The following is a 26,973-nucleotide window of genomic DNA, read 5'->3' as shown; positions in this document are numbered from 1 at the left end:
AAATTGGACTGCAGCAATGGGGATCCTCGAACATCTACATTTATGGTAGGTACAAAACTGTACTATGTTCTTCGTTCCCCATTGCTGCAGTCCTTACTATTGGGTAGAATCCCAAAGCAGAGGTAAGGGAGGCTGGCAAATCATAAAGAAGCAGGAGCTGACAACATGCCTTGCAAAACAGCTGTGGCAAAACCAGCCCTAGACTTAGAGTAGATAGGAAGGTGATAATGCTTAGAGAAAGTATGCACTGAACTCCAAGTAGCTGCTTCCAAAATATCCTTAGTTGCCACCCCCCTTAGAAATGCTGTTGAAGTGGCACTAGCCCTAGTGGAATGAGGCCTAATCCCAGCTGGAATCTCCTTGCCATGATGGGAATAACAAAATGCAATGCAAAAGCCAATGGAGGTAGAAATAGTTTGTTTTGACACAGGCTTGCCCTGAACTCAAAGCAAAAGAAACAAACAACTGCTGAGACTGCCTAAAATCCTTAGTCCTGCTTAAATAATAACGCAATTGCCTGTGTACATCTAAAGTGTGCAAAATCTTTTCCCCTTTATTTGGGGGTCTGCATAAAAAGTAGGCAAATGAATAGTTTGGTTTAAAGCCACACTAGAAACCACCTTAGGCATAAAGGAAGGATTAGTGCGTAATGATACCCTATCCTTATGGAAAATCAAAAGGGCTCTACTGCCATAAGGGCCTGCAACTCAGACACCCTTCTTGCAGAAGTAATAGCCAACAGAAAAGCAGTCTTCCATGACAAGTATTTCAATTCAGCAGTAGCCGCAGGCTCAAAAGGTTGTAGAGTAAGTTTTTCCAACACAAAATTGAGATCCCAAGCAGGAGTAGGAGCTCTACGTGGGGGTCTTATATTCTTTGCTCCTCTAAGAAACTGTTTGAACAAAGGATGCGAAAACAATGGTGGGTCACAATCATAGTGAGCTGAAATTGCTGCAGCATGAATCTTAATGGAAGAGAAGGACAAACCTTTGTCCAATAACTCAGTAAGATATTGAAGAGCCACACTCAAATTAGGCTCAGAAATCTCCAAATTCTTTGCTGTACTCCAAAATAAAATCTCTTCCATTTTTCTGCGTACACTTTCCTTGTACTAGGTCTTCTAGCTTCCATAATCACATTTAAAACTTGTTGAGGAAGTTGAGACCTGCTGTGTTTCAACACAGGATATGCCAGGCTGTTAGATGAAGAGAGTGAAGCTTGACATTGAGCAGATGACCGTCCTTCTAAGATAACAGATGAGGAATCAGAGGTAAAGGCCATGGAGGCTTCTTTACCAGACTCCGTAGTAGTGGGTACCAGTGTTGCCGAGGCCAATCTGGAGCTATCAAAATCATCCTTGGCCTGTCTTGTCTGACCTTTAATAGTACCTTTGGAAGAAGAGGCAGAGGTGGAAAGGCATACACATGAAGGTTTTTCCAACTGAAAGACAGAGCATCCACTTTCCAAGCTGTGTGATGAAACCCCTTTGTGCAATACTTTGGCAGCTGGTGGTTTAGTGGAGAAGCGAACAGATCTATGTCTGGAGTTCCCCAGGACACTGTCAATTTTTGAAATACATGAAGATCCAGTTTCCACTCGTGGGGATCCATGATTTGTCTGCTTAACACATCTGCTAAGGAGTTCTGTGCTCCTGGCAGAAACCTTGCCTGAAGAGTTAGTTGCAAGCTTAGCGCAGTCTCCCATAAAATCATTGCTTGCCTGCATAGAGGATAAGAATGTGTTCCCCCTTGCTTGTTGATGTACCACATGACAGTTGTGTTGTCTGTTAGAATCAGCACCTGCCCTGGAAGAAGTAACTCCTTGAAAGCCATTAATGCAAACTGGACTGCTAACATCTCCTTCATGTTGATATGTAGATGCTGTAGTCTGGCAGGCCACTTGTCTTGTATCCACTTTCCATTTAGATGAGCTCCCCAAGCAATGTCCGAGGCATCTGTCGTTAAAATCTGACTCGCCTCTGGCCGGGTCACAGAGAGTCCCTTGTTTAGGTGACATTCCTGAGCCCACCACAAAAATTCTTTTTGAAGGCAAGGTATTATTTGAATGACAGTGTCCAAATCCTGGCAGTGCTGTGTCCATACATTTTGAGATACCATTGTAGCTTCCTCATATGCAGTTTGGCATTGGGAAGCACCAGAATACAAGATGCCATGAACCCTAATGCTTGAAGGACTGTCCTTGCAGTCAGCACGGACTGATGAGATAGTTGATGGAAGTAAAGTGATAGACTCTTTTGTTTGTCCGGGGTTAAAAAGGCCATCTGGGCTGCTGTATTCAGTCTCACACCCAGAAAGCACATGTCTTGAGAGGGTACTAGACTGGACTTTATTTCGTTCACAGAATACCCTAGGCATCTTAGCACTGCTATAACATATTCCAGATGCTGTAGAAGGTCTTCCTTTTCTTGAGCCAGAATCAGGCAGTCGTCCAAGTAAGGATAGATTTGAATTCCTTGTAGCCTGAAGTAAGCTATCACTGGAGCCAGAACCTTTGTGAATACTCTGGGCAGTAGATAAGCCAAAGGGCAATGCAGAGAACTGATAATGAGAATTTCCAGCTCGAAACCGCAGATACTTCCTGCAACTTAGCCTTATAGGCACATGAAGGTAAGCTTCCTTGAGATCTAAAGTTACCATCCAGTGATCTTTGCCCAGCAGAGGTAAAAGCTGTTGTAACGTCAACATCTTGAACTTGGGAATGTCCAGATAAGTGTTGAGGAGAGATAAATCCAAAATTGGTCTCCACGTGTTCCCCTTCTTTGGTACTAGGAACAGGCGAGAATAAAATCCTAGGCCCCTTTCTGATACAGGGACTGGCTGAATGGCCCCCATCTGGAGTAACTGAGAAACTTGCTTGTGAGCCTCTTTTCTTTGTGGAGGAGGAACGTCTGGCATGCCTTTGAAAGGTGGCATTGTATGGAAATAAAACCTGTAACCGTGGTGAATGATATCCAACACCCATCTGTCTTGAGTAATTAAATCCCAATTTCCTTTGAAAAGAGACAGTCTTCCTCCCAAAGGAGCTGCCAGACGAGAATCTACTGGCAGCTGAAAAGGCAGGTCATTGGGTCTGTTTACGAAAGGACTGACCCCTGCCCTCACCAGAAGTCTGAGCAGGTGAACTCTCTGTTCTAGGCCTAAAAGAACCTTGAGCCCTGCCCCTACCACGTCTAGACCTACCCCTAGACTGGGAATCATAAGCAGGATATGTCCACCCCTTAGCAGGCCAATTTCTACTAAACTTCGGTGGCTGCACCTGCAAAAATCTTTAACAGTTTGCATAGACTTAGCTTTGTCCTCCATTTTCTTTAAAACTGCTTCCACAGGCGAACCAAACAACACATCAGACTGTAAAGGAGCATCCAAAATCCTTGTCTTAACATGCTCAGCTAAATTCTGATCCCTCAACCAGGCATGCCTGCGAAGAACAGAACTAGTGGCAGCCACCCTCGAGGAGGCCTGTACAGCATCAAAACCACATTGCAAAGAATGCTTACCCACTTGTTCAGACACATGAACCAAATCCAGCAACTCTTTACACTCAATACCTTCCGCCAAAGCATCCACCTTAGATTTCAATTGTGAAAGGAGATAATTTTGATATTTTAGCATGTGAAACTGACAATTCAACGCTCTCATGGCTAGAGTGGAAGAAGTATACACTTTCTTTCCCCACCTATCCAAAGCCCTTGCCTCTTTATCAGTGGGAACAGGATTTTTAACTACAGAGGCCTTAACACCTTTAGGCCCCTGAGAAACAGTTTCTGGATCCGCCCTAGGACTCTTAAACAAATACTTATGAGCTTCGGGCACCCTATAATACCTATCAGGTTTAACAGGAGCAGGAGGCAAAGAGTCAGGGTTCAGGGAAGCCTCTGCAAAAACATCTTCCACCACATTCAACACAGGAGGTATAGCTAAGGGCCTATGCTGGGGTAAAAACAAGAATTCCCTAAGCCTTTTCCTGGAATCAGAGTAATCCTGGCCTTCCCATTTAAAGTGCTCCCTCATGGAATGCAGAGTCTCTGAAAATGAGAAATCCTCCGGAGGAGAAGCTGTAGGAGTGGAGTCATCCACATCAGAATCAGAATAAGGAGGATACTCCTGCAAATCTTCCGCAGAAGACTCAGAAGCCTCTGAACACTGTTCAAAACTATCAAACTCCGGTTCCACCCTAGGCCTCTTATCAGGAGGGCATAGAACCTCTAATCATAGTAATCAAATCTTCTGCCATTTTAAGCATATGTTTCTTAGGTACAGAACCCGAAATGCTAGGAGAAGCCCCCACTGAAGCTGAACTTGGCCTACCTCTCAAAGAAGTTTTGGCAACAGAAGGAGAGGCTCTAACTACCTTGGGAAGAGAGGGAAGAACAGTTACCTGAGAAGCCCCCTCAGCCTGGCCTACCTCCTGAGAAGGCACATCCTGTAACAGTAAAGTTTCTGCCTGAGACTCCATGGAAACTCCTGGCAAAACCTCTGGCTCCACTGAGCCTTCTAAAGAACCGGCGTCCGGGACTGCCGGTTCATCAACCCTAGGCTTCGCTGTTTTGTCCTTGCGCTTCTTGGGCGAAGCGGGCCGGAGCATCCGACGGCATTTTATAATTGCAACGCTTCCCAAACACTAACCTGGCACAGTCTAACCTCCTCTTAATAGTGCGTTTGTTAAACCTAGCACAAGAGCGGCAACCAACAACGTCGTGCTCAGGCCCTAAACAAGGTATACACAAGGTATGGTAATCCCTATGAGGTATCTGTTTCCCACAAGAAATACAGTTATTCACTTTTTCTGACATCCGGTTAAATACTGAGGCAAGAAAAAACCAAAATGTTCCCCAACGGGGTACTTGGCCAACTCTGCTTCGGTCTGAAACTCCGGTTTCGGAAATATTTCAGAACGCCAACCTGCACTCGCAAAACTGCTTCTGCATCGGACCATGCGGCAAAAAAGACTGAGGATATGACGTCGGTCATGCGCATTAGTACCCTGACGTACTGACGTCAGTCTAATGCGCCCTGACCGACGTCAGCCATATACTCTGGTATTCGGGCCGACTGGACAGCGGACTACACCCCAATAGTAAGGACTGCAGCAATGGGGAACGAAGAACATCTGCTGACCACAAAATTCTGCTCGCTAAGCTACAAAAATTAATTTTGGGAGAAAATGCCATTGCCTGGTTTCACAGCTACCTTGACAGGAACTTTCAAGTTTACTCCAATAACTAGCTGTCCACTAATGGAACACAAATTGCCCCTCCTCCTGACTCAGTTCTAATCCCATTATTGTTTTACTTATTACAGACTACGTACCAGAACTTATTAGTCGAGGCAAACAGATGTCCTGCAATCCCAGCTACAGCAATCTTCCTCTATTGTGTTCAGACTGAGGATGATTAAACTCTAAATTAATCACAAAACGTTATGCTTTGTTCCTTCCTCCACAGAGCCTCTAATTTCTAATTCCAGTCTTATTATCCCAAACAGTAACAACCATATTATTCTTTTCGTAACAACGTTCAAATACTTAGGCCCAATTAATCCTTGACTCTACATTAAGCTTTACAACCCACACTGATAAAATTCCCTCGACTAAAACTTTGCTATAGGATATCACAGAGAAGTTGTGTAAAATCTTACCATAATATTATACGTCCTTTTCTTCTCTGCTGCAGTATTCTTTACATGAGAGAGTCTGCCAAGCAACTAGATGTCAGCCAGTCTACAAGAGTCTTTAGTGCCTACAGTGCACGGTACGTCGCACACAGTCAGCTGTCAGATGTAGGCTATAAAAGTGATGTATGCACACACCATGCTCAGAACTGAGTGCCCCAGGGAGAATGCCTGAGAAACAGGAATGTAGCACAAGTACATCCAAGAAATAACAAATGGAGGGAGATGGAGGATGGGATAAGATTTTACACAACTTATCTATGTCCATCTATTCTGCTGCTGCAGTATTCTTTACATGAGGGAGAATGCAAAAGCTCATGAAGAGGAGACTGAGGAGGTAGGGACAGAGGAGCTTTCCAGGAAGCCGTGGAGAATGGTCCTAACAAATCCTGCCCTGGATTTGGAAATATTTTCCAGTTTGCAATGTTTGGTGAAAGTATGAAATGAAGACCAAGCAGCAGCCTCCAAGATGGAATTGGTGTCCAATCCTTTGAAGACACCAGATGAAGCCATTGCTCTGGTGGAATGAGCTCTCCCCTAGGAGGGGAAGCTCTATCCATGGTGTACATAGCAGAAGGTGATGGCTTTAAAAATCCAGAAAGAAATAGTCTGCTTAGAGACCAGGAGCCCTAGGGCTCTAGAGTGGATGGAAACAGCTGGTCTACTCTTGGTTTTATCTAGCTAAAACTTAAGTTGTCTGCATACGTCTAAAGTATGCAGAACTCTTTCTGCCAAGGTTTGGGGGAAGGGAAAATAGTGGGAAGGTGGTTTGCTTGGTTTAATGATAACTAGTTTACCACCTTGGGCATAAAAGAGGGATTGATGCGGAGGGAAACCCTGTCCTTATCGATGACCAGAAATGGAGGGGAGGCCACAAGGGCCTGTAATTCTGAAACATTTGTTTGCTATTTGTGCTTTAATTTCGAAACCCTTCTGGCCAAGGTGATTGCCAGAAGCAGAATAGTTTTCCAGGAGCAGAATTTTAAAGAGGCAGAGGCTGCTGGCTGAAAGAGGACCAAGGTCAGCTTTTCCAAAACAAAATTAAGATATCAGGAAGCAGGCACTCATCTCCTAGGAGATCTCATGTGGAGGATGCCTTTCAGAAATTGTTTTGCCTCAAACCTGGAAGCCAAGAGAGGTGAGAGAGAGGCAGACAGGCAGTGATGGCTGACAAGTGTACTCTCACTGAAGAATAAGTTAGTCCAGCCTCCAACAACTCACAGGTATGATAGGACTGTGGGACCATCCATTGTTAGTTGGTCCAGGTTACGCGGGACACCAGATTGAACATCTTTTCCATTTGGATAAATAAGGTTTCCTTGTGTTGGGTTTCCCAGCCTCCTGCAGTACCTTTAGCATGTCCTCTGAAAAAAGGTGTCTAAAAGGAATCAGGGCCCCATCATCCACAGTGTCATCTGTAGGGTTGACAAGTTGGGATGAATGAGGATGTCTGTGTTGTGTGAGTAGGCCCACTCTGTGGGGTAACTTGTGATGATTACCATGGCTAAATGCAGGAGTAAGGGGAACCAATGCTCTCTTGGCCAAAAGGGAGTCACCAACAAGATATCTGGTCTGTTCTGCCGAATCTTCAGGAAGATGTTTGTGATGAGAGGCAGGGGAGGAAATGCAAATAGAACATCCCTCTCCATGAGAAGCTTAGGGCTTCCACCTTCCAGGCCAGATGATATGGGTCTCTGGCACAAAACAGAGGAAGTTGTCTATTCATGGGGGAAGCAAAGCGATCCACTTGCAGAAACATGTCCCAGTGAAGCATCCATTTGTGGAGTTGTGTTTTGGGCCTACTGAGTGGTCTGCCAAAACAGTCATGATGGAGGAAATGCATACTGCCTGAAGTGGCGTCTGCAACTTGACCGCATTCTTACCTTCTGTGCAGATTATCTCATACCTGTAGAGACAATCTGCACAGAAGGTAAGAATGGGTCCCCCCTGTTTATTTACATACCAGAGCACTGTCATGTTGTCTGTTAATACTTTTAGGAGCCCTGGAGTGAGAAGAAGCTGAAAGGCCTGGAGTGCCAAAAGCAGTGCTCTCATTTCTTTTATATTGATGTACTCTTTTCTTTGCAAGGGTGACCATGTGCCTTGTGCTTTCATGGCACCTAAGGCTGCACCCCAGCCTGTAGTATTTGTGTACATTTCCTGTACTAGTAGAAGAGGATGGAATGGGAGTCCTGGATTAGTGAAAGGAGGATGCCAATTGCATGGTTGAGGTCCAGCTGTAGCAACTCAGGACTGTCTGCCTGGAGCAGGAGATAAATTAGTTGTGCAGGAACTTACCATAATAGATGTTGTGCAGGAACTTACCATAATAGATGTTGCAGTATTCTTTACATGAGGGAATTCCCCTGCCAAGGTGACTACCTGAAGTTGGCCAGTATATCAAAGTCTTTTACTACCTTTGGGTGTGCTTAAGGTCTGACATAAGACCACTATCAGACATCAGCCATAAGAGATGTACATGCACACCATCCTCAGAACTGAAGCCGCAGGTGGAGACAGTCTAAAGGAAAGAGGATCAATGTATCCAAGAACACCAGGAAGTGGGGAAGGAGGGTGGGACAGAATATGCGGCAACAGAAAACAAAAGGACATTAACATTATGGCAAGTTCTTACACAACTAATCTATATCCTTCTATTCATCTGTTGCAGTACACTTTAAAAGGAGAGAGAATACAAAAGCTCATGCAGAACGGGAGGAGGAAGTGGCACAGGAACTCGACAGGAAGCCATGGAGTATGGCCCTGGCAAACCCTGCCCTGGATCTGGAGATGGAATCCAGTTTATAATGTTTTGTGAAGGTGTGGACAGATGTCCAAGTAGCTTTCCAAGTCTGTCTTCTAAGACAGAGTTGATGTCCAACCCCTTGAAGAAAGCCACAGAGGAAGACCCTGCCCTTGTAGAGTGAGCTTTCACGGATTCTGGAAGAGCTTTAACATGGTGGGTACAGCAAAAAGCAATGGATTTTGAGATTCAGTTGGAGATGGTCCATTTGGACACAGGGAATCCCAGAGCCCTGGGGTGAAATGACACAAATAGTTGGTCTGATTTTCTAAAGGGTTTGGTCTTGCGGAAGTAAAACCAGAGTGGTTTGTGTACATTAAGCGTGTGCAAAATGCTCTCACTATTGTCTGGGGAGAGGGGAAAAAGTGAGAGATGAATGGCAAGGTTTTAAGGACAATTCATTAACTACCTTTGGCATGAAGGAAGGGTTGGTTCGAAGGGAAACCCTGTCTCTCTGGAAGGACAGAGAAAGAGAAGCCATAAGGGCTTGTAATTCTGATACCAACCTGCTGGAGGAAATAGAAAACGGTCGTCCTGGTGGCTAAGTACAGTGTTTGAAAGAGCTAGAAGAGGCTGGCTCAAAAGTAGCCCGGGTTAGTTTCTGTAACACAAAGTTAAAGTCCCAGGGTGGAACGACAGGTCTCCTGGGAGGTCTAATGTGGAAGACTACTTTAAGGAATTATTTGGCCTCATATCTGGAAGTTATGGGTGGCGAAAGTGGCAGACAGGCAGAGAAAGCGGACAGATGTTCTTTTATGGAGGAGTAAGCCAAGCCCTCATTAAGCAATTCACACAGATAGGAGAGAACCATAGGGGAATCTGACGTAAGCAGGTCCTGGTTTCTGGCAAGACACCAAAGCAAAAATGTCTTCCATTCAGAGAGAGGGGCAAAATGTTCTGGTATTAGGTTTCCTGGCCTCCTGCAGGACTTGAAGCTTGTCCTCAGAATAAAGGTGTCTGAAAGGAATCAGGGTTCCATCATTCACAGGGTCAGTTGGAGGATCACTAACTGTGGGTGGATGAGTGAGCCCTTGTTTTGTGGGAATAGGTCCACTCGAGGCAACTTGTGGTGACTGCCCTTGTTTGATGACAAAGAGGGAACCAGTGCTGTCTTGGCCAACAGGGAGACACCAGCAAGATTCTTGGTTTGTCCTTTTGGAATGAGTGGAAGGGGGGGGGTGCATACAGGAATTTCCCCTTCCAAGAGACTGATAGCTCATCCACTTTCCATGCCCGAGGATGAGGTTCTCCGACACAAAAATTTGGAAGTTGTAAGTCGTTTGTTCAGGGGGGAGGCAAACAAATCTATCTGTGGAATACCCCACTGGTGGAGAATATCAAGAACACATCCCTGTGAAGCATCCATTCTTGGGCCTGTGTTCTGCATCTGCTCAGAGTGTCTGCCACAGTGTTCTAATTGGAAGGGATGTACACTGCCTGAAGGCATATTTCAAGTAGGTAGTCCCCCCCCATTTGTCGATATACCACAGGACTGGCATATTGTCTGTGTGGATACATAACCTTTCAGGTCTCAGAAGGGATTAGAAAGACTGAAGTCAGAGGATTGATGCTTTCATTTCCCTTACATTTATGTAGTCTTTCCTCTGAGAGGATGTCCACTGACCTTGCACTGTGTAATGGTCCAGAGCTTCTCCCCAACCTGTATCCGATGCATCTGTATACATTACTTAAGTTGGGGACAGTGGGTGAATGGGGAGACCTGGATATATGGACAGATGTCTTATCGATGGGGCATTTATTTTTATTGAAGCAAGCAATTCCAGCAGCAGAGTGACATCCAGGACTGGCAACAAAGAAGTTCAGAGGATAGCATGTTTTTATGGCAGTCTGCTAGTGGCCTATCTCAGATGTACCGTGTACCCTAAGGTAGTAAAAGACTTCAATATTTTGGCCGACGTTGGGTCATCACCTTGGCAGGCAACTCCCTCATGTAAAGAATACTGCAAAAGAGGACTAGAAGAAGGACATCATCCAGATATGGAAGATGTGGATGCCCTGCCTTCTGCAGAATGCCACCACTGGTACTAAGCACTTTGTGAAGACCCTTGGGGCAGTAGAAAGACCAAAGGGTAAGGCAGAAAATTGAAATTGTCCAGAGGCTACAGACAATCTAAGTTTATTTCCTGGATCTGGAGATGACTGGAATATGAAGACAGGCATCCTTTATGTCTATGGAGGCCAAAAAGGCTTGAGGTAGGATCAGGGGAAACCATGTTTGTAAGGTGAGCATCCTGAAAGAGGGCACATTTAGGTAGGTGTTTAAAAAGGAGAGGTCCAAGATAGATCTCCAGGGTCCTTCTTTCCTTGGGATCAGGAATAGCCTGGAATAGAATCTCTTTCCTCTTTGATGAGCAGGGACATGCTGGATGGTGTCTTGATCCAGGAGTTTCTGAAGCACCAGAGGAAACATATTCTTTGGGTGGTTTGGGGATGTCTCTGAACAGTGGTTGCAACTCCCAGACCATGAAGTATCCATTCTTTACTATGGAAACTACCAAAGAGTCTTGAGTAAAAGTCTCTCAAACCAAACTTGAAAGGGACAGGTGAAGGGAGAAGGGGGGGGGACTGGGCTAGGGACTCTTCTGATGAGTCCCTAGCCTACTCGACCTGGATACCGCTCCACTAGACTACACCTCCCCTAAGGAAGATTCTAATGTTACAAGTTTCTGTGTTTGCCCATACCTTACTTGGATAGAAGGAAGTTTCTCTGTTCACTGTGAGAGAGGGAGCTTTGAGCAGCCTATCTGTCCCTGGAGGAGTGGTTTCAGCCCAGAAATTAGTAGTTTATTGGCCATTTTGGGCTAATTTCTATCCATCTCTTTCATTTTCCTGCTATAAAACCCGCATTTGCAAGGTTTTTGTGCTAGTATACAGCTCAGCAAGCTCCTGTCTGGTGCCCTGCAGAGTTCTACAGCAGCAGAGACACAAAAGAGAGACTTTGGAGTGACTAAGTATAATTTTTCTGCATTTTCTTGCTGCCTTTAGCTAATTCCGCCTAAAAACGCCAATTTTCTAGAGTTTCTGTGATTTAAAAAGCTTGTTTCAGTTGCATATTGTACTTATTTTACTGTCTGCACTTTAACAAAGTCATTTTTGTGTTTAAATTACCTGTTTAACTGTTGTAGGCTACACACTCAAGTGTGATGGCCATTTCTGTGCATTTAAGGTGTTTTTTTGGTTGTATCTGCTTTATTTTCTGAAAAACAAAAAAAAAAAAACAAAAAAAAAAAAACTTGTTTTCACGCCTTTCTAAGTTACTTTAGTCCAGTTTTCAGGTTAGTGCTGAATTCAGGGCTGTGTTACAAGTTTCTGTGTTTGCCCACACCTTACTTGGATAGAAAGAAGTTTCTCTGTTCACTGTGAGCGAGGGAGCTTTGAGCAGCCTATCTGTCCCTGGAGGAGTGGTTTCAGCCCAGAAATTAGTAGTTTATTGGCCATTTTGGCCTAATTTCTCTTTCATTTCCCTGCTAGAAAACCTGCATTTGCAAGGTTTTGCACACCGGGCAGCGCCGGTTAGTTAGGGTATAACTATTCCCGGCTTCACAAAGTCTACTCTTCAATTTTTCCCCTTGCAACTAGACAAACTTTCAACTTAAGCACTCAAATCATTCACTTCTCATCCCTGCATTTGCCCAAAACTCATAGCAAGCACTAATAAACCTTAGCACTAGAACCCCCTATACTGTAGAGAAGGACAAGGCTCTCTAAATCGACCTTACCAGCCAAATCGATAAAACAGTTCACTGTACCTAGCCAGGCATGTCCAAAGGGCAGTTTCAGGTGTACTCTCCAGTCCAACTGGTGAATTTGGCATTTTGAGGCAATGTTACAATTGCCTCATGTACACAGACAACCCTCTCCTCCTTCCACCAAACACTAATACATGCGAGAGATGCAATTATACAGCCAAACTGGAGGCTAAGCTCTCTCAACCCAAGACTGGACCAGGCAGTCAAGAGGAGAAGGGAATTACTTGCATCACACCACCACTCTCACACAGACCTATGAAACCAGCACTGGCAAAAAACACACAAATACACAAAAACATACTCTGAGGCTCTAAATAAAAATCTGCAAAAGCAACAGAGACCTCCAAAGCAGACATCCAAGCAATGTCCACCCCCCCCCCCCAACACAGACCATGAAACACATACTTCACAAAACCAGTGTGCCACACAATCAAAGCCCTTAAGGCAAAATAACATACCCAACACACTAGTAATAGGTGACTATAGTCGGGCGCACTGACGTCCCACTCACTAGGCTGAACAAGAAGGTTACTGTTAGTTGCCTGTTGGGTGCCAGGATCCACCACATAACACAATCACTCAGGTCATTCCAGAACAAGTACAAATATGACTCTGTCATTGTCCATGTTGGTGTGAATGACCTGCGCCGTATCTCCCTGGACTACATGAAAAAAAAAAGAGACATGGAGGAGCTCTCTGATCACGTAGCCCAGGCTGGTATGACCCTGACACCGAGTAGCATCCTGCCCTCACCAAGAATGATACCACAGTATACAGAAAAAATCAATTTCAACAATTGGTAAGCTTCTGGTGTCATTCAAAGGGGATCCAGTGTCTGTCAGCCTGGGATGACATGCTTGACAAACCACGCCGCTTTGCTAGAGACAGCTTGCACCTGTCACCCTTAGGCTTTCAAATACTGGCCAAGGCACTTACCACCCCCATAGTGCCTTTTTTAGGCAAGGCTCAAAAGACAAAACCACCGCCGTAAATAGCACAAGTAACAAAAAACTGTAGGTAATGCTGCTCAACGCCAGAAGTCTAAACCTCATAATGCACGCACTCGAGGCACTCCTCTGTATGGAAAAAAATCGATATATGTGCAGTAACTGAAACCTGGTTTAAGGCTCCAGAGAGCACCCCAGAACTACCAGGCTACAACTCATGCCATACATTTCGGCCACAAAACCTGGACCGAAATACAAAAGGCGGGGGAGTATCCATATTCATCAAGGATACCTACACCTCCAGGTTAGTGGCACAGCACGATGCTTCAGAGATCATCCACATGCAACTAAACGGCCAAAACTGCTATTCAAATTATAGCTTGCTACAGATCACCCACCATGTCCCAGGACCTCCACTCCGCATTCCTGGAAACACTGAGAAACATAAAAATCCTACCAAACACCTTGATATTGGGTGATTTCAATTATCCAAACATTAACTGGGAGAACTACTCAAGTACGAACTCCCTGGCCCAGCATTTCCTGGAATTTATAAACTCAAACGCCCTGGATCAACTGGTTAACACCCCCACCACCAGAGGCGACAACATAATGGACCTGGTCATCACCAACATGGGCGACCAGTGTTCCACACTGGATGTGAACCACTCGCTGGTTAGATTTGACCATAAACGAATCACTCTGGATACCCACATTCCGCCACCACCCCCGGTCAAAGAAACCAGACTGAAAAACTTTTCAGCAAACTTCACGTTACTTAAGACCAAGGTGGGAAGATTCAAAGCCCCCATGCTAAAGGATAACGCTTGTCCAAACTGCAAAATCCTTTACTAATGCACTCTACGGGCACCTACAGGAATGCATAGATCGTGCTATCCTAAACAAAACCAAGACTCACTCCTCCAAGAAAAGGAAACCAGTCTGGTGGACCCCTGCCATAAACAAGCTATACAATAGAAGGCGGAAACTAGTACAGAAAAGAGTAAAATCCCAAGAAGGGAAGACATCCCTGACCAGTATCAGCAAGAAACTACGTTCCCTCATAAAATCATCCAAGGCTAGCTTCGAAAGAAAAATTACCGTGGTCTCCAAAAATAAGCACAAGGCATTCTTTAGCTATGTCAAGAATCTAAGTGGCAATTCTCAGATCTGTTCGGAATTAGTGCAGAATGGCACAAAATACACTGAACCGACTAATATAGCCTACATCCTGACAGACAGGTTGAGTGCAAACTTCACCCCCCCTCACTCCCAAAAGGGCCCACAATTATACCAGAAGAATGTAGTGCCCCTGAAATCACAGACACTCTGGTTACAACAGCCTTCTCCAAAGCCAAAAACACAGCATCAATGGGACCGGATGGTGTTCCAGGCTGCGTCCTACACGAGCTCAAAGATGAACTAACCCCTCACCTAAACACACTGTTTAAACTCAGCCTCTCCTCCACAGGCTACGTGCCCACAGAGTGGGGCACAGCAATGGTTATTCTACTCCACAAAGGTGGAGCCACAACGGACCCCGGGAACTATCGCCCTATAAGCCTGAGTAGCTTGGTCTGCAAAGCTATGAAGCGAATCATCATGGATCTCATTAACAGAGACACTGGAAACCTCCAAACACTGGACCCAACCCAGCTCGGCTTTGTTAAGGGCAGATCATGCCTCCTAAACCTGGTGGACTCCTTTGAGATAGTTACCAAGGCTACAGACGAGGGAAAGGTGGTACACACGCCTACCTAGACCTCGCAAAGGCCTGCGACACCATTCCCCACTCAGGTATTATAGACAAGCTCACCAGCCTGAACATAAACCCCTATGTCACGAGATGGGTTGCCAACTGGCTCATGGATAGAACCCACATGGTAAGAGTTGCAGGAGCTAGGTCTGACTCTAAATCAGTTACAAGTGGCGTTCCCCAGGGCTCAGTCCTAAGACCCCTCCTGTTTGGCATATACTTCTCAGAGGTACAGGCAAGCACAGGAGGACTATGGCTCACCAAGTTCGCAGACGACTGCAAACTAGGGGCTATAATTGACTCTCCGGCTGACACAGACATCCTGCAAAAGGGTCTCACTGAGACAGATACCAAGCTAAACGCCAAAAAGTGCATAGTCATCCCCTTTGGAAAAAACAAAGTACCCAGAAACTACCTCATAGGTGGTAGCCCCCTAAATACAGACGATGCAATAAGGGATCCAGGGACCCAAGTAGACAGTAACCTCTCCTTTGATAATCACATTGCCAAAGTGGTTAGAAAATCCTTCTATGTGGCCCACCTAATCACAAAAGGGTTTGTATCCAGATTGAAAGAGGTCATTGGGCCCCTCTACGCATCACTCATCAGACCCATCATAGAGTACAATGCCCCATTTGGGATGTACCTTACGAGACACCTGCAACAACTGGAAAGACCACAGAAGTTCCTCACCAAGAGGATCACTGGCCTCAAGCAGATGCTCTACGCAGCTCGACTGAAGAAACTCCAGCTGTACTCGGTTGCATACCGCTTACTCAGAGGTGATCTCTGCCTGACATACAAGGCCATGTCCAACCCAGAATTGATGGACATGCTCCACCTAAAGAAAACCATATCCCCTCGAGCCACACACTCCATGGATCTAAACCTCACCACAATAAACAGGACGTGCTGGAGGAATAGATTCCTGTCCCAGAGACTTCCCATACTCTGGAACAAGATTCCAATCTACATTAGGCAGAGCTCCTCGCTAACCCACTTCAAGAGAAACCTTGATGAGTGGATGGGAAACAGAAAAATTTACCCCAGGGATCACTTCAATGGCTCTGCTGGACAGAGGCACAGGGAACTAATCTAAGGGGGCGGCGAAAGCCAACACATTCCGGCTAGCTTATAAATGCCTTCGGGCAGATAGCCTAGTACCTACCTCTGAACCTATGAGTGATCCTCTTCAAAAGAGGATTCTTCCCCGACTCTCTTTTGTGAAGGAGCAGGCCATGGGGATGTAGGGACAGTAACCCCAGGGGGGGGGGGGGGCGGTTTGAGAAACACAGCACTGAAGATGCTTTGGGGAAAAGGCCTGCCAATCTTTTTGTGGGCTGGAAGAAGGAGAAACGTATTTGGTTTTCAGTTTCTTTTTACTGGGCATGTCCATTCTATGCAGAAAAGGAGGATCGGACATGGGCCTACATTCTATAATACCTGTATAGACTTCCTCATGAACAAGGATAGTCGGAATCTCTAGGGGCCTTTCAGAAATAAGTCAGGGTTCCCCCCTTGGACATCTGGAGTGGATATCTGCAGTACCTCCGTGGACATGTGGCTATCCTGTTCCAAGGCGACCTCCATTATGGGTTCGGCCTACGGTTTGGACAATGGCCAAGAGTGGATCTCTGGACTGGTAGTCATTTTGGGAGAGCCATCAGGCCCTGGGGGTGCAGTCAAGGCTTCCGGCCTGGGTTTCTTGGCCATCCACTCTAACGACTCTGCTTCTGAGGTCAAGGGTCCCTCCATCCTTTTGGCGAGGAGTCTGAGATGTTGATTTTCCAGATATATGAAAAGTGAGTTAAGCCTACTCCGTAGGGTTTTCGGGACAAATGACTGGCAGATGGGCCTTCCCATGACCATAAGGCCTGACCTAAGACAAAATAAGTACTGTTGATGGCTGTCCATCTCGTAAAGTGCCAATTTGTAGAATCATGCTACATTTTGACATTGATTCAAATCACTGACTGAACCATGTCAACAAAAAAAGTGTGTAATTTTCTAGTGTGGAACACCGAGCCATCATGAAGTTCTATTCCTGAACTTCATAGAAAATCCATGAATGTATGATGCAAACATTGAGTAACAAGTGCCTTCCTTACTCAACTGTGAGGAAGTGGTGTGCAAACTTTCAGGGTGGAGTTTGAGACCAAAGATGCAGCAAGATCTGGGAGGCCTCAAATGGTGTCAACTCCTGAAATTGTTAACCATATCACGACCTGATTTTTTGCCTTGGATAAGGCTTTGATGACCTGTTCTTCAGATATGTAGGGGTAGGGGCAAGGTTTGTGACAGATTTGGAGGGAATAGGGAGTGAAATTTTTACCGAACCTATCCACTAGCAGGTTTGTTATCTTTGTGGTGTCAGTGTGTGCTACCGTTGGTCAGTAGTTCTACACATGCTTGGGTCCTACTTTTTAAGCTACATATGTAGCTGTAAAAGGTTATCCTTGGCTGTGCTAGCTACGTTTCTCAAAGAGGCCCTTAGGGGATTTGACAAGTTGTCTTATTTGCCTGTTGAGGCTGAGGTGTGTGCTTTTCCATTGTTGGGGCCCCGCCTTTGTTCTCAAAGACAGCAACGTTTTGCATTCATTTGTAAAGTTTGTTGATGCTGGATGTGCACCATGGCAGCTTGATTTTATTTGGGGCTCTGGCTTTGATTCTTTCTGTTATACCAGAGTCCATACACTTCTGCAAGTGATTATACAAGGCTTTCGTGTAGGTTTTGGTGTAGTTACCACTTCCAGCTGGGGGTGGGGCTCGGAATGCATTTGTACCTTCACCTAGAAGGGTGTAGTTTGGATCGGTGAAGTGCATAGACTGATTTAGATTTTTTTTTGGGGGGGGGGGGGCTGTTATTGTGAGAGTCTACCAATAAGGTTTGCAGCTCAGAAATTTTAGCTAAAGAGGCAGTTACCAGGAAGAGTGTCTTCCAAGAAAGGAATTTCAAATCAGCACAAACTAAGATAAGGTTGGTTTCTCTGACATAAAACATAGATCCCAGAGTGGTTCCAGGACTCTTGGGAGTGGTGTCAATAGGAATGCTCTTTTGAGAAAGGTTCTGTAGACCTTTAAGGAAGTTACCTTTAAGGAAGTTAAACAGTTAGAAATTGAACATTTCATGAAAATCTGATACTTCTCCATGAAAAAGTGGCTGTATTCACAGAATCTAGAATCAAAGAGCTGTGAAAATCTAAGTTGCAAGTATTGAGAGAGGATCCTTTTTTTGGCTAGGAACCAAACAGAAAAAAGGGGCCTTGTGAACCTTGCAAGTATTTGCTTTTTGTAAAGAAAACATAATTCACATACTTGACACTTCATATTCTGAGGTAGCAGAGAATGAAGGACTGTTACCTACTAAGAAAATAGAAAGGCCATTGGGTTAACAAATGGAAGTGTATGTCCATGAACAACAAGCTAGAAAGGCAAGTTAAGAATTCCCCTTAGGGCATTAAAAATCATCTCTCATATAGTTTAACATACCTACAAAAAGGTCAAGTCTAGGACTGTGGAGAATTATACTTTAGAATCTTTCCAGGAGTACTGAAAAGATTTGAATGTCTGCAGTTTAAGCACAGACCAACAGCTTGGCGAGAAGAAATTAATGTAGTTCAGGTCAACCCAGGGAAGCATCAAGGACCTACATTAAAGTATTCTCTAGCAAGCATCTTACAGTCAAAAAACTGTCGGAGCTTGACAGGTGGCAGAATCAGGTAAAAGGATGGAGAGAACAGCCTGATTTACTGCCTTGGAAGTACAAGGATCATCAACCAAAATTCACCCAGGACCTGTCAAGATCCCATGCGACACCAATCAAGGGACTAGCAAAGGTGTTGATTTACTACTTGGCGTCTACAGCACCAAAGTTAATAAAGACATTTTGGTTACTGAAAAAGATAACTTACCCATGTTTTAGGGGTCACCAAACTACTTTCTCGAGAACTACGAACACGGGACTAGTTTCTAATTTTTTTTACTGTCTCCACAGACATTTTTCCTTTCATCTGGTCTAATAGGTTTATTTTATTTTCCTATTAGCTGTTATTTTCTTTCCTTTACATTTTTAAATAAAAAATGTGAAAAAGTTAAAAAGTAGTTCAATAGGGTAAACTGGACAACTGCCTACTACAAACATACTTGAAATATGTTTGCTTTGAATTTCTTTAGAAATTGTTTGAAGCATAACAGTGTTATCACTGCAAGCCACTGCACAAGCAAATTACACAAACAAAAAGGCACCTGTGCTACTGAAAAGATGAGAAGTGAAACAGGTACAATAAAAATGCTGGATATTCATAAAATACAAGAATGAGGAATTGGACATGTACAAGTGTTTTGCACTCATAAGTAGGTATCTTCCAAGGTAGGCAAGACACCAGTTTTGGTCCCCACAGGGAAGAATAGAACACCTGATGAAAATCCAAACTAATAAAAGTAGGCTAATACACGAGTAACCTAAACGTTATATTGCTCAGACACAGCTCCACGTGGTCCTGTTGAGTCTTCCTGGCTACAGAGAACTGAAAAAAAGCGACTGCTTTCCTGATTAAGTATCCTGCTGTTTTTTATATTTGTTTTACCTTCTACTGCTTACCTAGAGCAAGCTTTAACTGTTTTCATAGTTATTTACTGCATTTTTTATTATCTGCACTTAAAAGTACATTTTAGTCGAAATTAGTCTAATTCAAGTCGAAAAGTGTTTGTTTGCTTTTTAATTTAATTGTTTGGCTGCCCACTAAAGTGTAGCCTGTACTACTGACTTATTGCCTTTTCTGCATCTCTGTGTGTTTCTATTTAAAAACAAAAAAAACAAAAAAATATTCCTTGTTTTCCTGCCTCTCCTAAACTAGTTAGACCAGTTTACAAGCCTTGCTGTATCCTGGGCTGTGTTGTAGTTCCTGTGTTGTCCATTGCCTTACTTAGATAGAAGGAAGTTTTTTAGCTCACCAGTGGGAGTGGAGAGCCTTGAATAGCCTACCTGTCCTTGAGGGAAGTGACCTCAGCACAAGAAGCTGTAGTAAATGGTCATTTTGGACAATTTCTAGCTCTTTTGAAGTTCCCTGGTTAAAATCTGCCTCTGGCATTTTTTTGAAGCCATATTGCTCAGGCACAGCTCCACGTGGTCCTGTTGAGTCTTCCTGGCTACAGAGAACTGAAAAAAAGCGACTGCTTTCCTGATTAAGTATCCTGCTGTTTTTTATATTTGTTTTACCTTCTACTGCTTACCTAGAGCAAGCTTTAACTGTTTTCATAGTTATTTACTGCATTTTTTATCATCTGCACTTAAAAGTACATTTTAGTCGAAATTAGTCTAATTCAAGTCGAAAAGTGTTTGTTTGTTGTTTAATTTAATTTTTTGGCTGCCCACTAAAGTATGCTAGCCTGTACTACTGACTTATTGCCTTTTCTGCATTTAGCGCGGAGTTGCCACTAGAGCACCATCGGGCAGCGCCAGTTAAAGGTTAAACTATTTCTGGCTCCGCAAAGTTTGCTCTTCATTTTTTCCCTTAGAACTGCTCTACTTGTAATCTAAACAACTGCTCTACTTGTAATATAAACAGTCTATTCTCTATCTGTAAAGCTCAGCACTTGTTCCTAAAGCATTTTTTAGTCAGGTAAAGCACTTCTATATTATACAAAGTACTTCACTAGCTTAAAACCCCCTTGAGTACCCACTTCCCTATAGGTCCTTTCTGACTCGGTTACACAGCAAACTTTTTCATTTCTTCTAGCATGTCAAAGGGTCAGTTGCTAGCGTCCTCTCCTGCTCAGCTGGTGAATCTGGGAATATTGAGGCAATGTTACAATTGCCTCATGTACACAGACAACCCTCTCCTCCTCCCACAAAACACAAATACATGCGAGAAATGCAACTATATAGCCAAACTGGAGGCTGAGCTCTCTCAACTCAGGACTGGCAAAACCAGACAGGAGGAGAAGGTAACCACACACACCATAAACCCAGTCTCACATAGAACTATCACAACTACAAATCAAACACATAAACACCCAAAGACATACTCGGAGGCACTGATCAAAAATCTATCAAAACAGCAGAGGCCGCCAAAGCAGACACCCAAACAACTGCCACCTCATGACCTAACACAAGCAACACATAGATCACAAAGTCAGTGTGCAAATCAGTCACAGCCCTTAAGGCCAAACACAATGCCAGACACACTTGTCATAGGTGACTCCATAGTCAGACACACTGACGTCCCACTCACCAGACTGAACAAGGAGAGGGTCACGGTAAGCTGCCTGTCGGGCGCTAGAATCCGCCACATAACACAAGCACTCAGGTCACTCCACAGCAAGTACAAGTATGACTCAGTCATTGTCCATGCTGGTGTGAATGACCAGAGACGTACCTCCCTGGACTACATGAAAAGAGACATAAAGGAGCTCTCAGATTATGTAGCCCAGGCTGGTATGACCCTGACCAGTATCCTACCTTCACAAAGAATGATGCCACAATACAGAGACAAAATGATCAGTTTTAATAATTGGCTTAATTTCTGGTGTCATTCTAAGGGGATCCAATGTCTGTCTGCCTGGAATGACATGCTTGACGAGCCACGCTGCTTCGCAAGGGACGGCTTGCACCTGTCATCCCTGGGTTTCCGGATATTGGCAAAGGCTCTTGCCACCCCCATAGTGCCTTTTTTAGACAAGGCTCAAATTCTAAACCCACCGCCCTAGAAAACAATAATGGAAAAAAACTAAGGGTAATGCTGCTCAATGCCAGAAGTCCAAGTCTCAAGATGCACGCCCTCGAAGCCCTCCTCAGTATGGAGAACATCGATGTCTGTGCTGTGACTGAAACCTGGTTCAAGGCTCCTGAGAGCACCCCGGCACTATCAGGTTTTACCTCATATCATGCGTTCCGGACCCAAAACCCGGACCGTACCACAAAAGGAGGGGGTGTATCCATATTCATCAAGGATACCCACACCTACAGGCTGGTGGCAACTCACGAAGCATCAGAGACCATTCAGGTGCAATTAACCATAGGCAAAACTGCTCTACAGTTTGTAGCATGTTACAGGCCACCCTCTCAAACTCAGGAACCCCACACAGCCTTCCTGAAGACACTGGAGAGTATAAATGTCTCTCCAAACACCATCATATTGGGTGACTTCAACTACCCAAACATAGACTGGGAACATTACTCAAGCCCCAATACCCTAGCCCAAAGATTCCTGGAGTTCATAAACTCAAATGCTATGGAACAACTTGTCACCATTCCCACAAGAGGTGAAAATATACTAGACCTGATCATCACAAACATGGGGACAAAATGCTCCACCCCGGAAGTATATCCCTCATTGGTGAGATTAGACCATAAACTAATCTCACTGGAGATCCACATCCCGCCCCCACCCCCAACAAAAAAGACCACAGTGAAGAACTTCTCAAAAGCCAACTTCACACATCTTAAGACTGGTGTGGTATCCTTCAAGGCCCCTGAGCCATTGGAAACCACAACCCACGCTGCTGAATCCCTTACAAATGCTTTCTATGAGCACCTCCAGGATTGCATGGATCAAGCAATCCCAAATAAAATCAAGACCCTTTCCACCAAAGGCAAGCGCCCGATCTGGTGGACCCCAGCCATAAACAAACTTTACAACAAGAGAAGAAGGCTACTACAAGATAGAGCAAAATCCCTAAAAGGGAAGACATCTCTGATCAATACTAGTAAAAAAACTACGATCACTCATAAAATCATCCAAGGCCAACTTTGAGAGAAAAATCGCCAAGGACTCAAAAGACAATCATAAGGCCTTCTTTAGCTATGTTAGAAATCTGGGTGGAAACTCCCAGATATGCTCAGAATTAGTCCAAAATGATACAAAAATCACTGAACCCACAGACATTGCAAACATGCTGGCAGACAGGTTCAGTGAAAATTTCTCCCCTCCCTCCCCCCCAAAAGGAGAAATATCTATCCCAGCAGAGTGTAGCCTCCCAATCATCTCAAATGCCCAGGTGAGAGTTGCTCTCTCTAAAGCTAAAAACACAGCATCAATGGGACCGGATGGTGTCCCCGGCTGTGTGCTACACGAACTCAATGAGGAACTAAACCCACACATAAGGCTGCTGTTTAATCTTAGCCTTACCACAGGATATGTACCCAAAGAGTGGCATACGGCAACTGTGGTCCCACTCCACAAAGGCAGTGCTTCTACGGACCCTGGTAATTACCGCCCCATAAGCTTGACAAGCCTCGTCTGCAAAGCTATGGAGAGGATCATAATGGAACTCCTAAATAAAGACATTGGGGACCTACAGACATTGGATCCTATCCAATTCGGCTTTGTCAAGGGCAGATCATGCCTCTTGAACTTGATCGACTTTTCTGAAACAGTCACCAAGGCCATTGATGAGGGTAAGGCAGTTCACACAGCCTACCTTGACCTTGCAAAAGCTTTCGACACAATACCCCACTCGGGTATCATAGAAAAGCTCACCAGCTTAAATGTAAACCCATATGTCACAAGATGGGTTGCAAACTGGCTCAAGGACAGAACCCACAGGGTTAGTGTTGCTGGTGCCATGTCAGACTCCAAGCCGGTCACAAGCGGTGTCCCACAGGGCTCAGTCCTGGGCCCCCTCTTGTTCGGCATCTACTTTTCAGAAGTGCAGACAAACATAGGAGATTGTGGCTGACAGTTTGCAGATGACTGCAAACTGGGCGCCATAGTTGAAAATCCATCAGACACAGATATTCTTCAGAGAGGTCTCATAGAAACGGATAACTGGTACCAGAGCCATGGCCTTAAGCTAAACGCCAAAAAATGTACAGTCATACCCTTTGGTAAAAACAAGGTAACCCCAAGTTACCACACAGGTGGCAATTCATTAAGCACAGAAGAGGTTATCAGGGACCTGGGGACCCAAGTTGACAGTAACCTTTCTTTTGACACTCACATTGCCAAAGTGGTTAGGAGGACCTTCTACATTGCCCACCTGATTATGAAGGGATTCACATCCAGATCAAGGGAGGTCATTGTTCCCCTGTACTCTTCACTTACCAGACCAATGATTGAGTACAATGCCCCATTCGGAATGTATCTTACCAGACACCTGCAGCAATTGGAAAGACCCCAAAAGTTCCTCACCAAAAGGATAAAGGGGCTCAAAAATATGCCATATGCTGCCCGACTGAAGAAACTCCAGCTCTATTCAGTCGCATACCGTCTGCTCAGAGGTGACCTGTGCCTGACATACAAGGCCATGTCCAACCCGGAATTAATGGACATGCTCCACCTCAAAAAATCCAAATCCACCAGAGCCACAAGAGCAAGAGAGACTTAAACCTCAACACGGATATAAATAGGACGTGCTGGAGGGACAGATTCATCACTCAGAGACTCCCTATGCTGTGGAACAGAATCCCGGTCCATGTGAGACAGAGCACCTCGCTGGCTCTGTTCAAGAGGAATCTTGACCAGTGGATGGGAGATCGTAGGTTTACCCCGGGGATCATCTCTGTATCACTGCTGGACAGAGGCATGGCAAACTAATGGGTATAGTATTCTTCAACCTAAGGGGTGGTGAAAGCCACACAACTCTGGCTAGGCTTATAAATGCCCTAGGGCAGATAGCCTAGTATGAACCTATGAACCTATGATACACTGTTACAGTGATGCCTCCAAAAGAAGATCACATTTACATATCATCAGATGGCAACAGTAAACCTGGTCAACAAACGTCAGAGGATGAATCCAAAACTGTGGCAAACAGAACGTTTCTGAATTAGTTTCAACTTTATGAACTCATGCATAGGAGAAGACATGCAATAGAAAAAACAAATTCTGATTTATAAATAGCAAAATATGAAGAAACTAACCCCCCCTTGGATGAAGGAAACTTGAACTAGTATGTAACTAATAAATATTCAAGTGTGTGTGTGCGCGTGTCTAATATCACATAGATGCACACAAGCTTTTTAGCACCTATACAACATACCATGCAAAAGTTTTTAATAATTCCATAAGCACTTGTTTAAGCATACCACCCACTAGCACTAGGGTAAAGTCCATAGGACAAAATGAAACACACAGCCAAGCATAAATGGAATTCGTTACAAAATAGCATCTAAAAAGAAAAGAAAGGCAGACAGCATTTTTAAAATAATTTATGTGAATAGCATCTAGATTATGGAATATACCACTCCCCCTGAAAGAGACAGACAAAATAATCCCATTCAAAACTAACCTTAAACAATTCTGGACAGACATAGCTATGCCCATGCCTACCTCCAGGGGAACTTACTCAAGCAGAGTCCATCACTGACCCTAATATCCATTGTCCTCCTATCAGAAATAATCTCTATCCACACTACACTATCTGCTTTATCAATCCATTGCTACTCTCCCTCTCTTTCTAGCCTTCCTCTCAGAGTAGTGGTATTTTCTCCTTCTCTAACAAATTATTTTATTCTTTACTGACATTGTTTGCATTCAATAATACTACATGTGAAAATGAATACAGTTGCCTACATGAAACAGATACAAGCCATGTGTGTTATGCTTCTAACTGAAACAGGCATTCTACCTATCCAGCCAGAAACTCTGAGATGTACTCAGTCTTTCAGAGCAAATCTAAAAGCAAATGCAAATACAGAGAACATCTACATGTGTAAATGCAGCTATAAATGTCAGAAACTTGAAAGAAATGGACTCTTACAGAAAATATGAATGTAAATGCATATACAGTTTCTTATATTAGTTAAGACATAATGAAAGCATCAGCAATTGTTTAGTATGCTGTTTCAACTGTATTAACCTAATCACCATCAGTCGTATTTTGCTATTTTTTTAAACTCTATATAAAAATTTTTTTTGTAATCTGTGGAGCTTTTCTCCCAGCTTCCTCTGGCATGGGGACTTTTTGCCCAGCCGGACCTCCCAGGTCAACAAAAGCAATAAATATAGCTGTAATGTAGAAGAACACATAAAGCTTACTAAAACAAACAGAAAAGAAAATAGAAAAGTTGCACATAAGTAAGCCACCAACAAATATTCACTTATCCTAGCTCAAGAGTCATACTACAATACTATTCTGAACTTCTAGAACAGGGTGGATCACAAACTAGCTCATGACTACAAAAAGCCTCCTTTTAGAAGAGGAGCTGCCCATCACAGACCTGTATTAGTAAAGTCACATAAAACAATGCATCTAAATGATCAAGTAATTGTGAATACCTTCACTAAAACTGAAATGTCACACTTTTGCTAATGTTGCCAAAAAAGGCATACCCCACCAATGTCTTAATCTACTACATCTACAAAAAGAAGGATAAAGTTCAAACAATCTAGCTGTAGAAAATTAAATTCAACATTCATATTCCCTACGATTTATAAATACACCCACAAAAAAGGTAATGAAGAAATGTTGAGATTATTCAAAGAAACCTACACTGCAATCATACCCAATAAACAATTCTATCGCCCAGCAGTGTATGTAGTATTTGTCTTAAAAAAAGGATCTGCAACACAATTTGCTCAAAAGAATGAAATAGAACCATCATGCCTGTCTGTTTTTTATATAATCAGTTATCTTAACTATCCTTAAATAAACTTAGTGCTTCTTTGGTAATAATTTGTACATGCTTCCATTATTTCTTGGCTGCTGCATACATTTTTCAAACATATATTCTTTAAAATTCAACTTCACCATCAGTATTGTTTTTGCATTGTTCTTATTTTAAACCTTCAATAAAATGTTTCATGACGGAGTGAAACAGTTACACATATGAAAGGGTACTCACCCGTCCATGATTGATAAATCCATGTTTCTTTGCTACTTCATCAGCTGCTTCCTGACCTCCTGGTATATGTACTGCCCATGTGTTAGTATAAAATTTGTTCCCAAATGTCTCCATCACATTAGCTAGCACAAACATGAAAGTCCAAAGAAAACACAGCAACTCCAGTCTCAGATCCATTAGAAAAAAAATTATGATTCAAAAGTGCTACCCCTCCCAGCTGTG

At 43.9% G+C, this 26,973-nt stretch overlaps 1 protein-coding gene across 1 annotated transcript in view; it reads right to left on the bottom strand.

Moving 5' to 3' along the window:
• The window catches only part of FURIN (furin, paired basic amino acid cleaving enzyme), a 1,258,063-nt gene that overhangs the window by 1,188,331 nt on the left and 42,759 nt on the right, over positions 1-26,973 (bottom strand). The window contains exon 2 of the mRNA XM_044078261.1: positions 26,752-26,973. This exon is cut by the window's right edge and continues 156 nt beyond it. Within this exon, the coding sequence (XP_043934196.1) occupies positions 26,752-26,928 (177 nt within the window). The 5' untranslated portion in view covers positions 26,929-26,973. The remainder of the gene's footprint in view (positions 1-26,751) is intronic.

Source organism: Protopterus annectens, chromosome 7.part0 (genome assembly GCF_019279795.1).
Source record: "Protopterus annectens isolate FY-2018-M chromosome 7.part0, PAN1.0, whole genome shotgun sequence".
In the NCBI taxonomy this organism is placed as follows: Eukaryota; Metazoa; Chordata; order Ceratodontiformes; family Protopteridae; genus Protopterus; species Protopterus annectens.
The sequence above is the reverse complement of the archived record's forward strand: the minus strand, read 5'-3'. Positions and strand labels throughout refer to the sequence as shown.